Source organism: Anastrepha obliqua, chromosome 5 (assembly GCF_027943255.1).
Source record: "Anastrepha obliqua isolate idAnaObli1 chromosome 5, idAnaObli1_1.0, whole genome shotgun sequence".
NCBI classification, from domain to species: Eukaryota; Metazoa; Arthropoda; class Insecta; order Diptera; family Tephritidae; genus Anastrepha; species Anastrepha obliqua.
The window spans coordinates 13,559,694-13,574,583 of NC_072896.1; the positions used below are offsets into that span (position 1 = coordinate 13,559,694).

Below are 14,890 nucleotides of genomic sequence, written 5' to 3' on the forward strand. Positions count from 1 at the left end.
TTAAAAACCTGATGAGCTTCAACTTCATCAGCAGTACGAATTGGCTAAAACTACCGTAACTCAGTCATCGTTCGGTCGTCATCAATAAATACACATTCAACCCTTCTTCACCCTTTCCTCCTTCCTTTCTTCCCAGTCTTCTTATCACCTTTACAACGGTGACGTAAAGGACGAATTTTTGATTTCCGTCCAAATGTGCCCTTTCTATGAGCAACCATTTCAACCTAACCTGCATATTTCACATTTTACTACTCCAAGCCGCATACGAGTTGGTGTGTCTTATTAGTAAATACTTAAGACTGGTACACCTACCTTGGAAGTATTACAAAATGCATAGTTTTCGGATTTCGAGTTTCATAAACGAAGATCAATTTTATCCGTTCTGCAATATATTCCTAGACCCTAAAAGGTCTTCGCCCGCGCATCTTTCCCATTATTCATTAATATTCCTTCGTGCCCAGCTACCGAGTATAAAAGGACTCTTCTTCGACCTCAGCTGTTTCACTTGCAGCTTAATTCTCGACTTAAAATACGCTGCTGTGTCCTGTATCTTGAAAGGATGTTAATTGCGCGAGCTCAGCCAGTTTAAATACATTTGTGATGAAGTTATGAGTAAGGACTCAAATCTGATATCTATGACAAAAAATCGATGGCGAGCATTTTGCTTCGACAGTATGCTTAGACGTTAACTACGGCGGATCCCTCGAAAATGGAATGATCATCTGTGCGTTCTCTTCATCTGAGAGCGACAGAGGAAAAAAGGAGGCCTATTCTGTAATAGAAGCCCAAAAGGAGTAGAATTTGTCTTGCGTAGTTAGCGTAAGCTTTCTTTTGATCGATAGACTAGCGCGATTGGTTAAACCGGCTGAAATTTTTGGCTTTGACTAGGAAAAAAAGTTATTTTTAGTAGGGTCATGTGCGTAAAACAGACGCGGTTTTGAAGTCCTAGAAAAAATCTGATTGCACGTCTGAGTGGGACTATGTAACGACTATTCCATGAGTCTTCGAAGGATGGTTCTGCCATTCACATAGCGACAGCAGCAGAAGATTCTTTGCCATACGGTGGAAACTGCTCTGACCTTTCAACTGCGGTCAGATATCCTCTGGGAAGCGCTAGTGTGAGGGCGCGATAGAGGTATTTCTGTGACTTGCAGTGTCTCTTCAAAAATTCGTGAATGGGTAATCGCAAATTTTTTTTTCATCGTATGAGGACCGACTCGGTCTAGTGTACAATGAACCAAGGATATGCTGCATGATATGCACAAATATTGCGCCGATGTTGGCAGCCATTTAAAAATAAAACTTATATCCAAAAAACAGATATTTTCCAACGTAGAATCTCTCTTGACAACAAGTGCTACTTTGGACTAAGTAGGCAATTGAGTAGTAAAGTCCTCTTTCGACGAACAAAACTAACACTCTACAAGACTCTCATCATGCCCGTCCTAACGTATGACGCAGAAGCGTGGACGATGACAACATCCGATGAAGCAACGCTTGGAGTGTTCGAGAGAAAGATTCTACACAAGATTTTTGGGCCTTTGCACGTTGGCAACGGCGAATATCGCAGGCGATGGAACGATGAGCTGTATGAGCTTTGCGACGACATAGACATAGCGCAGCGAATAAAGATCCAGCGGCTACGTTGGCTGGGTCATCTAGTCCGAATGGATACAAACGCTCCGGCTCTGAAAGTGCTCGATGCGATACCAGCTGGTGGTAACAGAGGAAGAGGAAGGCCTCCTCTGCGTTGGGAAGATCAAGTGGAGAAGGACTTGACTTTACTTGGTGTGTCCAATTGGAAAGAAACGACTGGCGCGCTTTGTTTAACTCGGCCAAATTCGCGTAAGCGGTTATCGCGCCAATTAAGAAAAAGAAGAAACTTTTCAAATATTTACAAAATAAAAAAATCTGACGTTTTTGGTTACATTTTTTAGAAAAATAACCCGAGCATCAAGTGGTTAATAAAAACAATTAATTATTTTTTCTAGATATTTCTTCATACTCAAATTTAACACTAACAAAGAAAAACTACACAAATTTTCACAAGCAAATTTCAATTAACCTAAATTGATTTTGGGATCTCAAAGTGGCTGCTGAATTTAACAGCTCTGTGAACTGCGTATCTGATTCAACAATCACTTTGAGATCTTCGCCAAGCTTAGGCGCATATGACCAAATTTCGAATTACATACTAACATTTTTCAGAGTTTTCAAAGAAAGTCAAACACGCCAAGTGATGTGGTATTCACCACAGCCGCTGGTACTTCCCGTCGTTAATATGCAGCTCTTATGACGTCTAGGCTTCCTTTTGGCAGAGACTCGTTTCGGTTCAAATTTATAAGGCAGCATTTCAGCTTTCACTCTCTTCTGCAGTGGTGCAATGGTTGTTGTTATATTACTCGATTGATTTTCCTTCCACAGCCTACGTTTTTTAATTGGTAACTTTTCTCGCCACGATTTCTCCAGATAACTCCTTTGTTGTGACTTACTCAACTTACTCAACTTACTTGTTTTTCTTGTTTCTTGTTCTCTACTTTGTTGCTTTTTTTTGCTTGGCGCAATTTCTCCAATCGTTGGTTCTTCTCTGCGAAAAGTCTTCTTCCTTTTCAGTAAGTTTTTATCGCATTTTGTTGTTTTTGCTTTTGGTTCGGATATTTTACAAGAACGCGCCGATTTTTGCCCAAGTTTTTCCGTTGAGCTATGCACCTTGGTTGGCTTCACTCCGTACTTTAAACATTCGCCCATGTCGGTACACAATTTTTTTAAGTTTCTTATAGATTTTTTATTCGCTGGCACCGAAGTATCAAGAAGTTCAGCGTCATTTAGCTGACGATTTAATTCGTCTAAGAACTGATTTTTCACTTCAAACTGTAGCGCATCGGTACTATCACTGCAATTTTCATCAGTATTTTTGTTTTTCTCCGGCTGTATTAGAATGCAGGCTAAAGTGCACCCACTCGCACAAATTTTCGTACCAAGTTTACCCAATAAATTTTCTAATGATGTTTTGCTTTGCGACGTTGCGCCAAGTTTGCTTTTTCTACTTTTACGCCGAATAGTCGATTTTCTCAGAGAACACTTAGAGTTACTCTTAAATGATTCAGATTGCGTTTGTGTAGCAAAAGAATCAATTTTTACTGAATTCCATGCAGAATTAGTTGTTCTTCCATTTTCGTGTTTTGAATTGTGTGCCCTTAAATGCTGTTTATATTCCATGCTCGCGCCATTTGAAGCGGCCATATTTGCGAAATGTGCAATATGATGATGATCACGTGCGTAGCGCTCTTCACCATAATTATTGAAACCATAATGCCAGTGACAATATGGATATGGAGTATACCAAGGCTCCCAGTAACCGCTATTCCACCATTGACCAAACGCAGAAGGTTCACAAGAATAATTTTGATTGTAACTATCGCCCATACCCTGATCAAACATTTTTAATCTTTTTTAAGATTTTCACATAAAATTTTCACTTTTAAATTTTTTTTATAGACAAAAACGATATCGACATGCTTCAACAAAAAATTATTATTAATTGTGTCAAATTATTTCATTTGTAGAACCTCATAATTTGTTGTAATAAAACTCTACACAGGTAGTGTGGTGAAATAAAAATATTGCTTAGTGCGAGTGTTGGGAAATAGAGTACACACACACACGTCAGGTATTAGGTACTATTTTAAAGTTGGTTAGTTAGCTGCAGTGCTTCTCTTGTGACTACTCAGTTAGAACGTGGATGCTCTATTTTGTTGCAGTTCTCACGTTTAGTACCGCGATTCTCAACTAGTGGAACAATTTTGGCTCTCTCATGAGTTCACTCAAGGCAACTGTTTAACTTAGAGAGAGTGGGTTAGTGGAGAAAAGGAGAAATGTGTAAGGGGGAAATGTGGTGCGAGAAACTATATTTTTTTTCAAACTCAATGAACCTTGCGACTGAGACACTCTCGTAAAGCGTCTAGTTCTGCTGCGAAAAAAGTGATCCAAAGCATAGTTTTTGTATGGACGCAGTACTCACTTTCAATTTACCATTCCATATGCCATTTGAGGAATGCAGAGATGTGATAGGAAAATAAAATGATGGATAAAAAGCGGAGCCTTGCTCCATACTTCAGGAGCAACTCACTTAAACACCGATAAATCTGTTATTTGCTCTACTGCATGCCCGGGCACCGTCTTTTTTTCCAAGAAGAAAATAGCACAATTTCTACACTATCGTCCAAGTGGCGGTTGCGACAGCTGCTGTTATAGGAAATCTTTATTTTTGCAATATGCCGATGTGTAGAGTAGCTGCAAATCTAAATAAGTCTGGCTTTGGTTTCTACCAAATCTGTTGTCTTCATTTTGCAGAGTTCCAAACTTCTGCGGAAGATTGTTGGACCTTGGCACGTTGGTGACGGCGAGTATCGCAGACGATGGAACGATTAGCTGTATGAGCTTTACGACGGCATAGTCAGAGGGCAGCGAATAAAGATAGAGCGGCTTCGCCGTCTGGGTCATGTCGTCCGAATGGATAGAAACTCTTCGCCTGTGAAAGTATTCGATGCGGTAACAGCAGGTGGTAGTAGAGGAAGAGGAAGGCCTCCTCTGCATTGGAAAGATCAAGTGGAGAAGGACTTGGCTTCACTTGTGTTGAGGACATGAGATATGTAATTGGTCAATTAAAAATCGAATAAAAAAAAATCCAATTAAGTACGAAACTTAAACGTTTTCGAGGCATTCGATTTTTAAATTATTTAACACGTTAACTATTTTTTGACGTTTATGTAAGAAGGAAGTCGGTGCTTCTTTGACTATTTATTCTTTTAATTTAAGCTATTTTTTATAAAAATATATTTCATTCTATAATAAATGTAAGAAGGAAGACAGTTCTTCTCTTTACCACTCGCGACTGACTTCTCCACTCTTCTCTATCCTCGTTCGCCGCGACAGCCTTACAGGTAGGGTTAGCACCCTTCGCTTTCGGTCCTCCTGATTATCATCTGACTCAGATGATTCATCTTCATCGTCTTCAAATTTAGCGCAGAATTTTTTATTATCTACGCTGGTGGGTGGAACCTGTGGATCTTGAAAGTCAGCTGCTTTTTCGATGTCGTATCTTACGTTAAAATTTTTTAGCTAGTTTCTGATAGGAATTGAAATACCATTAAACTCTGGCACTATTTTGGCGAAGCATTCAATTGAAACACTCTTATTGGAATCTATGTATTTTAGCAATTCACGGAGTTCAATCGATGAGTAGTTCAACGCGTCGCCGCCTACATTTGTTTGAATTTTTTCTTCGCGGAAGGTGCTGCCCTTTCCGGGAATTCAATTTCATCAACTTCAATATATTGGTCTTGTTCTGCCTCTTTTTTTCTTTTTTTCTGATTTCAACATTTTTATTGTTCAACTTTTGTCTTTAACTTTGGGATCGACTCTTCACTGCTAAATTTCACTAACAACTATCTGACTTTTTCATTTCAACTCATTTTCCACTTATAAAATTTTGCTTTTTTCAACTGTTCAACTTGTCTCATCACATTTCCATATAAAAAAATTAGTTCTCGGTTATTTGCTATTCTTTACATAACGCACATGCTTTCGCTTTCTAAAGGCTTTTCCAATAACAGGTGCTACAGGTGAATGGATTGCGCTATCGAGAGATGATTAACGATTTTTTATGGCCGGAATTGGATGGTATTGATCTGGACAACATTTATTTTCAACAAGACGGCGCTACGTGTCATACAAACAACGAAACCATTGATCTTTTACGGGAAAAGTTTCCGGACCGTGTTATCTCTCGAAGAGGAGATCACAATTGGCCACCGAGATACCTTGTGACTTTTTTCTTTGGGGCAACGGGAGATAGAAGTTCTACGCCAACAGCCCAGGGTCAATTCAAGACCTTAAAGATGGAATTCGTGAGGCTATCGAAGACATAGAGCAGCCACTTTGCAATTCGGTTATGGAAAATTGCATGAGAAGGATTTTTCCTGTAAGCGTGGTGGTGGTGGCCATTTGCCTGATGTTATTTTTCACTATTAATGGCATACCTTCCTCTTTATAATGAAATAAATGTCCGATCATTTATATTAAAAAGTAGCATTTTTCTTTGAATATCAATATAACACCTTTTATTGGAAAACCCTTTATAATTCTTACAAACATTGTTGGTTCTATGTATACTGTAAGAAATGTTGGATTTCTGGATTTACTATATTATATGGGTCTTATGGCTTGTTTTGGTTGTGATTATCACTAAAATATTGATGAATACATACATTAATTGCTTGATATTTTCGTGTTTTGAGGTTGAGATGCCCTGTACTCTTTTAGATAATTTCTTCGGAATATGAGTATTCGCTTTTGATGCTCGCGAGCTCATAGACGGTTGAACAGCAATATATAGATAGTCCAGGACAACATCTTCACGGAATTGTAAATGGATTTTTTTCCATTTGGTGTAAAAAATTATACAAATGTGTGCCAAACCTCCCTATAAACAATTCTGCATCGAACGACTCGCTCTCGCAGACAGCGACGAATGGTGTTATAATTGAATTAAATTAAACCAGCGCCTGGTATCGGCGGTCCCACGTGAAAACTTAACTGACACATATATGAAACGTTTGATAGCGAACGTATTAAATAGAATATTTTTTTTTTGTTTATTCCACATCCACTTTTTTATTGCTAGAGACCGATGTTTTTTTTTGTTTTAGTTAAATTTTAGTCAATTAATAAAAATTCTCGATTAAATTTGAGTCTAGATAATAAGTATTAAGGACAATGTATTCAGCAGGAATCCGCTTAAATCCTATATACTTTTAAGTCAAAACATAAAGAATTAATTTTTGTTAGTTTATCTTTATAGAAAATACCTAAAATTGCATTTTGTTATTCCTACATGCATTCTTTATAAAATAACAGTAAAAACATCTGATTTCCGTAACCGTACAAAAAATAAGCAAACAACTTTCCCCGAAACCCTGTATACAAAGTACGTAAAGAGTAAAATTCCGGCAATAAAGACCTTATAAATCATATCTAAAAATATATGATAATTTAAATTTAAAAATTTTGCTGCGCGCTCTTAAATCAGCTAACCGAATGGTTTTAAAAATTTATTGTAAAAAAAAAATCATTTAGTAAATTCGTAAAAAACAAATTTAAATTATCATATGCAAAACAGCACTAACAAATTCCCAAAGCCGCATTCTGCAAAAACAAAACGTCAATAATATTTAACAGCGCGAAGTTTACGATTGCCTATAAAATCGCCATAAGTTCACACCGTTATTCTCCGCAAGCCATATAAAATAACTTGACAACAGAATAAATGAATCATAAAAACTTGGGTGCGTGTGCCAATACATATCTACATATGCATGTGAGTACCAACAAAACCACGCTCTATAAACACTGCATACATATAGGCGCTAGCAAGTGAATGTTTTACATTTCACCCAAATACGCAATCAACCAACTCGCAATTAATTTCATTTTATAGAAACATTTTGTCGTGCTTTTATTTGAGAATTTCGAACATCTGCAAAACAAAACCGAACAAACAAAAAAAAAAAACAGACTTAAAGCTAAACGCGTAGCTGCTCGTCCGCCTTACTACTCCTCATCCTCTTCCTCTTGAACGGGCGCCTTGGTAGGCTTTCGGCGCGATGGTCCACGCGTACGTGCAGGTTTCTTAGTTTTCGGCTTAGGATTTTCCAGCTCGTCCAGCTCAGCATCGGTTAAGCGACCCTTGTACCAATCGGCGCTGTGGGAGGGGAATGTTGTAAGTATGCATTTTAATGAAATATAAAATCTCAAAAATGTTTCTTCATTTACTCTATTCACTTCTCAAACTGACTACCTACCATTCGGGTACATTGTGCGACCAATCGCAGAGCTTCTTGTCATCGTCAAACACTTGTCCCAGCTTGCAGCCATGACGACGCGGTATCTCACCATTCACACACACATAGTAAAATTGGCAGTCATCGGGATCGGCATAGCGCGGATGTGTAACGGCCACTGTCTCATTCACTTTGGGACATTCGAATTCAAAAATATCCTGCGAGTTGCAACCCTTAACGCCCACCTCATCGGGCCACGTGCAAATGCCGGTCTTAGGATTGAATACTAAGCCCTCTGGGCAAGTAATCATATTGAACTGTCCATCGACGCAGTAGTAGAATTTGTCGCAAATACCCTTTGCCTCGTGACCGAAGTAGCCATTCTTGCGCGGGCAATGCTGGGAGGATTGAGGAGGCTCTGTGAAAAAGAAAAGAAAAAATGTTAAATTGTGATTTTAGCTGTATTAGATGGAGATTAGGAAGGTGTATAATAGCAGACATATATTTTTATAAATAACATATATTTTTATAAATAAACACATTTAAGCAAGCCCTAGAATATCCGAGTTGCCTAGTACAATTTTTAAAATTTGACACCCAAAACTTTAATTGCTCCTTCCTGCTAAATGGTATGCCAACAATCAAAGGCTCACCGCATTTACGTCTATTGAAAATTATTATTTTGATGTAGTAGGAGACTCCCTGTACTTGGGATCGACCATTCTGTTGTATAGAACAGAAATATAAACGACAATATCGAAGCGACCATTCGAGTGTTCAGAGAAAAATTCTCTGATAAATTTGTGAGCATTTGAGCCTTGACGACGAACACCGCAAATGATGAAGCGAAGCGCTGCATGCGCCTTAAGACAACATAGACATAATGCGGAGAATAAGGAACGCGCGGCTTTGCAAATTTTTTTTTTTTTTTTTTTGTCGGGACAGACTAGCAAATGCAGCACTTAGACACAATTAAGTCCATTGAGCTTCTCTCGGATTTCCTTTTAATTTTTTTTAAATCTACTCGACCTCCGATGAAATCTGAGTAGATCTTGTGCGGAGAAGGAGCCAAGGTGGTCAGTGCCAATGACCTCCAGCTTGATTCGAGCGAAGGCTGGGCAAACGCACAGCAAGTGGTACGCGGTCTCTTCCTCCTCCCCACATACTGAGCAGAGTACACTGTCTGAGATGCCCACCTTTTCCATATGCTTTGCCCATAGAAAGTTTCCCGTCATCAGTCCAACCAGCCTCTCTGCTTAGTGACAGGAGGAACTGTGACAGTCGCATTATTCACTTAGTTTGATTAGCACTTCAAAGCATCATTCGTTCGTGATTTTGCTGCACTGCGGCCTAGTGATCATTTAGGCTTACGAAAGGTCTATTCACGTTTCATTCTGGACAAGTTAGCTGAGGACCAAAAAATTGCTTAGAACACAACATTCGAAAGACCTAATTAAAGAGGCGAGAAAAAACGAGAACTTCCTTTACAACATTGTAACTGGTGATGAAGCGGGATGTTTCCAATATGAACCTGAAACTAAGCGTCAAAGTGCCGAATGGAAGGACCCAGACGAGCCACCACCCCAAAAATTCGCGTTTGGAGAAGTCAAAAATCAAGTCGATGCTCATTTGTTTTTACGATTCCAAGAGAATTGTCTACAAGGAGTTCGTGCCAATTGGGCCAAACCGTCAATGCAATTTTCTATCTTGGCGTTTTGAAGCATTTGTTGCATCGCATACGTCGAATTCGCTTATTGCATGATAATTGCATCTCATCGATCCACTCTTGTTACAGATTTTTTTACTAGAAATCGCGTTTTAACCATCAATCGCTCACCGTATTTGCCTGATATGGCTCCCTGTGACTTCTAGCTATTGGGAAAACTGCATTTGGCCACTATTAGGTTAACGTTTTGCGTCCGTAGAGGTCATCCAAGAGGTTTGTACCGACATCCTGAAGGACATTCCGTTCAATGACCTGAAACACTCTTTTTTTTTAAGCTTTTAGGTCACGCAAAACAGTTTATCAAGGCCAGAGGTCTATTTTGAATTATATTTATGAATAAATAAACTCGAAAGTTATCAGAACGCAGTTCCTGTCGTTTCTATTTAAGTTCAGTCTTATTTATTTTGCACTTCACCTTGTAATTTTATAAAAAAATAACTGAATACATAGTCGAAATTTGTAATTGAGGTGGTTCTACAATTTTTCAATGGAATGGTATAATAGACGCATGTATCCTTCATTGGGTATTTGACAGAGCTCCTTCTCCAATTTTTGGTGTGCGTCTTGTTGTTTTTCCGCACTATAGAAAACAGTTTGGAGGGTGTTAGGAGGAAGAAACGATCTTTCATCGCTTCTGTTATTGCGTCGCAATGTGAAGAATTCAGTTTCGTTGCCCATTGAACTCCATTTTCAGCCACTATAAATATATAGTTGGCGGATATTGGTTTAAAGCGACTGATGAGGCTCACTGGGTACTGGCTGATGCAAGGCAGAGAAGTTACACAGTATGTCTTTACAACATTACAACAGGTCTCCATCTGTGGTCGCCACTATGCCACTGCCACTTCGAACAAATCCAACCTAGTTAATTAATTGTAGTGAAAAATGCGGTGATTTTCCCTATTCAAAATTAGTTTGAATTGAAGTAAAGATTTTTCACTGAACTTTTTTGTTTTTACAATACAGACTTACTTGTGTTTGCAGAAATTTTTGACTTCAAAGCGAGCAACTGTAGAATAATTAATTAGTACTTATTTGAAACCCAACAAGGATCTTACTTCTAATATATTTCTTGGCATTTGCGGTTCCAGCTAAATTCAATAATTTAACAACAAACATAACGAAGATTACGAAGTACCGTTAAATGCCTTTATGTGCTGGCGTCCACACAAATTGTGAAGCCTCTTAAAGAGTAATTGATGTTTAACAAACTTTTCGCTGCTCAGGCCTGAGCGCTTGTCCGTGTGTTATAAGCGTAGTAATTTGCCAATTTGTAAAACAAAGTTAATGAAAACTAAATAAGAAGCACTTGAAATGTGGCAGAACGTCCAACAATTGCTGCGGCAAAAACTGTCAGAAACAATCTTTACGCACAAAACGATTGCTCGTAGAAAAGCAAGCATGACGGCAACAACATCGAAGCAAAGAACCCAGACAGAAAGCCGCAAATGGCTCCAATGTTGTTGCTGCATTTCTGTTGATTCAATAGAAAATGGGCTAAAATCAAATACAATAAAAATAGTCCGTTGAACAATAACAACAAAAAGAATTAATATATATATATATATATAATGTAACGAAAAAAGGATCGTTTGAAAGTTTTTGAACTTTACGCATCAATGAGGCAACCCGAAAGTTCTAGCAAAAAAGACACAGACCAACAAAGTGTAGCATGCTTATGGGCGCACAATGCTATGAGCGAACTATTTATGCACTGCACAGAATAAACACACTTCATGTACATTTCCATATTTTACACATACACATGCACGCACTCACATGCGAAGAGTGAACGACCATGCCGCTGCATCAGCACAAAAGAGAGTAGAAGCAACAACACCCAGTGGCCACACATCAGCAACTCTATGGCCAAAGGGAGAGCAGCAGTTGGCAACTAAATAACAATAACCGCGTGTTGTGATGGTGAAGACAACAAACAAATAACGGAGTATAAAAAGTGTGCAGTTTAATAACACAAAACAAAAACAACTGCAGTTGCTGTTGCAATAGAAAAATTGGTCAGCCATTGTCGCAGCGTCATTGGCGGAGTATGACAATAATGCGCTAATAAAAAAAAGTTGCAGTAAAAAATGAAAATAAGCAAATTTAAATGCAATAACCTATTTGTGGCAAGCAGCTGAGTAGAGCAAAATAGAGGAGTTTATGTTGTGGCAATAAAAAATGGTACAATATCTATGTTAATCGGGCAGAATTTGGAAAGAGCTCAACTTATGCTTAGAAAATATTGAAGAGTGCAAATTTTTGCTGAAATGAGTTTTTAAAAAAATGTGTTCCAAGAACTACCAACCGCAGGCAATCAATAAGTCGGAGACCGATTGGTAGATTTCTTATAATTCGATTCTTATTCTATTTCCGAAAATATAAGGCACTTGAAAAATTGAATGTCGAGTGGTACAAGCACATATTTTGGACATTCTCACTAATTTAAAAAAAAAATGTTTTACACTATTAGCTTGATTATAATAAGAAGTAAACTGCAGAAACTTTGAGAAAAAAATTATAATTTTGAGTTTTACTTAATGATAACAATTTCGGCACAGTTTTTTAAAGTAAAACTTCTTCCGTATTCTTATTATTTAAACATATGCTATTAATATTTTAGCTATAATGTACTTAAAAAATAATTTTGCAAATAAATTAATTTTTTTGTTGAAATTTTTTGAGAATTTTTTTTGTAATTTTTGCATTTTTATTTTCAAAATTTTAAGATCAAATTCGTAATCAGCGACCCCGACAACCCCCGAGTAAGAAATTTTGAATCAATTACTTAATTTTTTGAGTTTTGGCCAGCTTTTCGGGAATCGGCCGCACTGTGCGACGCCGCGATCGATTCGCAAACGGACTTCATATGACTTATATGACGCGTAGTATGTAGGCTGACGCTTCACTAGATCAAATTTTTTCTCTACAATTAATCCACAAAAAAAAAAACAATTTTTGTGCAACTATTTTTTTTTTTCGAAAATATATAATTTGCTTTCCAAGTGCCGTTCCGTTTTTCCTCCAAATAATTTTACGACCTTTTATTCCGAAAATGCAAAACTTGCTCTCATCTGAAAAAATCACACTATTCCAAAACTCAGGTGGCTTGTTTACGTATTCCTTGGCGAAAGCCATCCGCTTAAGTAGATTTACTCGCGATATGAAGGAGTATTGCCTCCCAAAAATTTTCGCGATTTCCCGATAGCTCTTACTATTTTGCCACAAACTTACAATGATTTTCCTTTCACCAATATCTATTTCTTTTCGCCTTTGGTCCATAGTAACAAAAAATGTATTTCTAATGATGCTTTCCATTTCAATTCAACCGGGCTATTCGGGTCATGTTCTTCGATTTCAATGTAACTCAAATATGTTGCTCTCTGGTCAAAATAATGAGACACGTATTTTTTTGTTCGCCCGAAAAAATTTTTTTTCAAGCTTTATCGGCAATTTTGTTTTTGGGCTCAAAATCGATTTTTTTTAATAATATAAGAAAATATTTTTTTTTAAATGCTCATAACTTAGTCAAAAATGAACCGATTTTAATAATTTTGGGTTCAAAATGATCGCCATTACTTACACGAGCGATTTCATGTAGAAACAATTGCAAAAGTGTAGTTGAAAATTTTTTATTTTGCAAAAAACAAAAAGTGCGAAACAGGTTTTTTACTCAAAAATTCATTACTCAAAAACAACGCATTTTAGCTACTGGGCATTCAGCTCAATTGAAGTTCGAAGTATCCTCTTGATTTGAAAAAAGTTATAAAAAAAAAACAAATACACTTTTTGAAATATTCAATTTCGAAAAAATTTCAATTTTTTTTCTTTTTTGCTAAATAAAAAATTTTCAACTACTTTTTTGCAATTGTTTCTACATGAAGTCACTGGTGTAAGTAATTACGATCATTTTGAATCCAGAATTATTAAAATCGGTTCATTTTTGACTAAGTTATGGGCATTTAAAAAAAAATGTTTCTTATATTATTAAAAAAAATCGAGTTTGAGCCGAAAACCAAAATTGCCGATAACTCTTGAAAAAATTTTTTTTCGGGCGAACAAAAAAATACGTGTCTCATTATTTTGACCAGAGAGCAACATATTTGAGTTACATCGAAATCGAAGAACATGACCCGAATAGCCCGGTTGAATTGAAATGGAAAGCATCTAATATCAATTTTTCCCTCTTTAGATTTGTTCTTAACCGCGTCAACTACATGAATGATTTAAAATTAAATTTAACGTAATTGCCATGCAAATAATCGTCACTATTCGAAATGAACGCACACTTTTTCTGCTCAGCCTATTTAAGTAACTGTACTACAATCCCGTTATCTGAACACGATGCAGCTCAAACTCCAAAAAATTGTGTTCATACCCTCTACGAATAATTTTCTTTGAAATAAGTGAAAAGAAATAACTGAGAGTTTTAAGATAAACACGTTAAATTATTTTAATACTTTATAACAGTGGGTGAACGCAGACTTTTTCTACCATGTGTATATATTAGGTATAACTTGGCTTAAGCTATTGATTGAAATATAAAAACAAAGTCTGAAGAGAAGTGTTTTCAAAAATGAAAGCGAAATATTTTCAGAAAAAAAGATTTACCAAAAATTCTTAATAAAAAATTAATTTTTATAATATTCTTAAATTTTTTTTCTAGAAACTTCTTTTTTCAAAAATACTTATATATTTCAGGTATAACTGAGCATAGTCTTAACTATTAATGGAAATATATAGATATATACTGTCAAAAATGACCAAAAACTAAATTTATTTCTCCAAAAATTCTTAACAAAAAATTTATTTTTTTCTAAAAATATTTTTCTAAATTTTTTTTTCAAAATTTTCTCCAAAAATTCTTAACAAAAAAAATATTTTTTTCTAAAAATATTTTCCGATTTTTTTTTTTTCGTTTTCAAAAATATATTTCAAGTTTAACTGAGCATAGTTTCAGATATTAATGGGAATATAAAAACAAAGTCTAAACGGAAGTGTGTCCAAAAATGACAAAAAACCAATGTCTTTTCTCCAAAAATTCTTAACAAAAAATGTATCTTTTTCTAAAAAATATTTTTCAAAAATTAGTATTTTTTTTTCAAAAATATTTTTCAAAACTACATCTCAGGTATATATTTCAGGTATAACTGAGCATATCTAATTTCGGCTATTAATGGAAGTATAACAAAAAGCTTACGGAAAATATTTTCAAAAATTAAAAAAGTTTTACGAAAAATTTTTAACAAAAAAGTTCAATTTTTTCTAATAAATATTTCAACAACATTTTTGTTTTTTTAAATCTAAAAAATATTAGTAAAAT

General features: G+C 36.2%; 1 protein-coding gene across 1 annotated transcript in view; it reads right to left on the bottom strand.

Annotated features, from left to right (window-relative positions):
* Positions 1-7,481: 7,481 nt before the first annotated feature.
* The window catches only part of LOC129248000 (protein obstructor-E), a 77,003-nt gene continuing 69,594 nt past the window's right edge, over positions 7,482-14,890 (bottom strand). Inside the window, exons 5-6 of the mRNA XM_054887393.1 lie at positions 7,863-8,259; positions 7,482-7,762 (exon numbers count right to left, since the gene is read on the bottom strand). Coding sequence (XP_054743368.1) covers positions 7,612-7,762; positions 7,863-8,259 — 548 coding nt within the window. The 3' untranslated portion in view covers positions 7,482-7,611. The remainder of the gene's footprint in view (positions 7,763-7,862; positions 8,260-14,890) is intronic.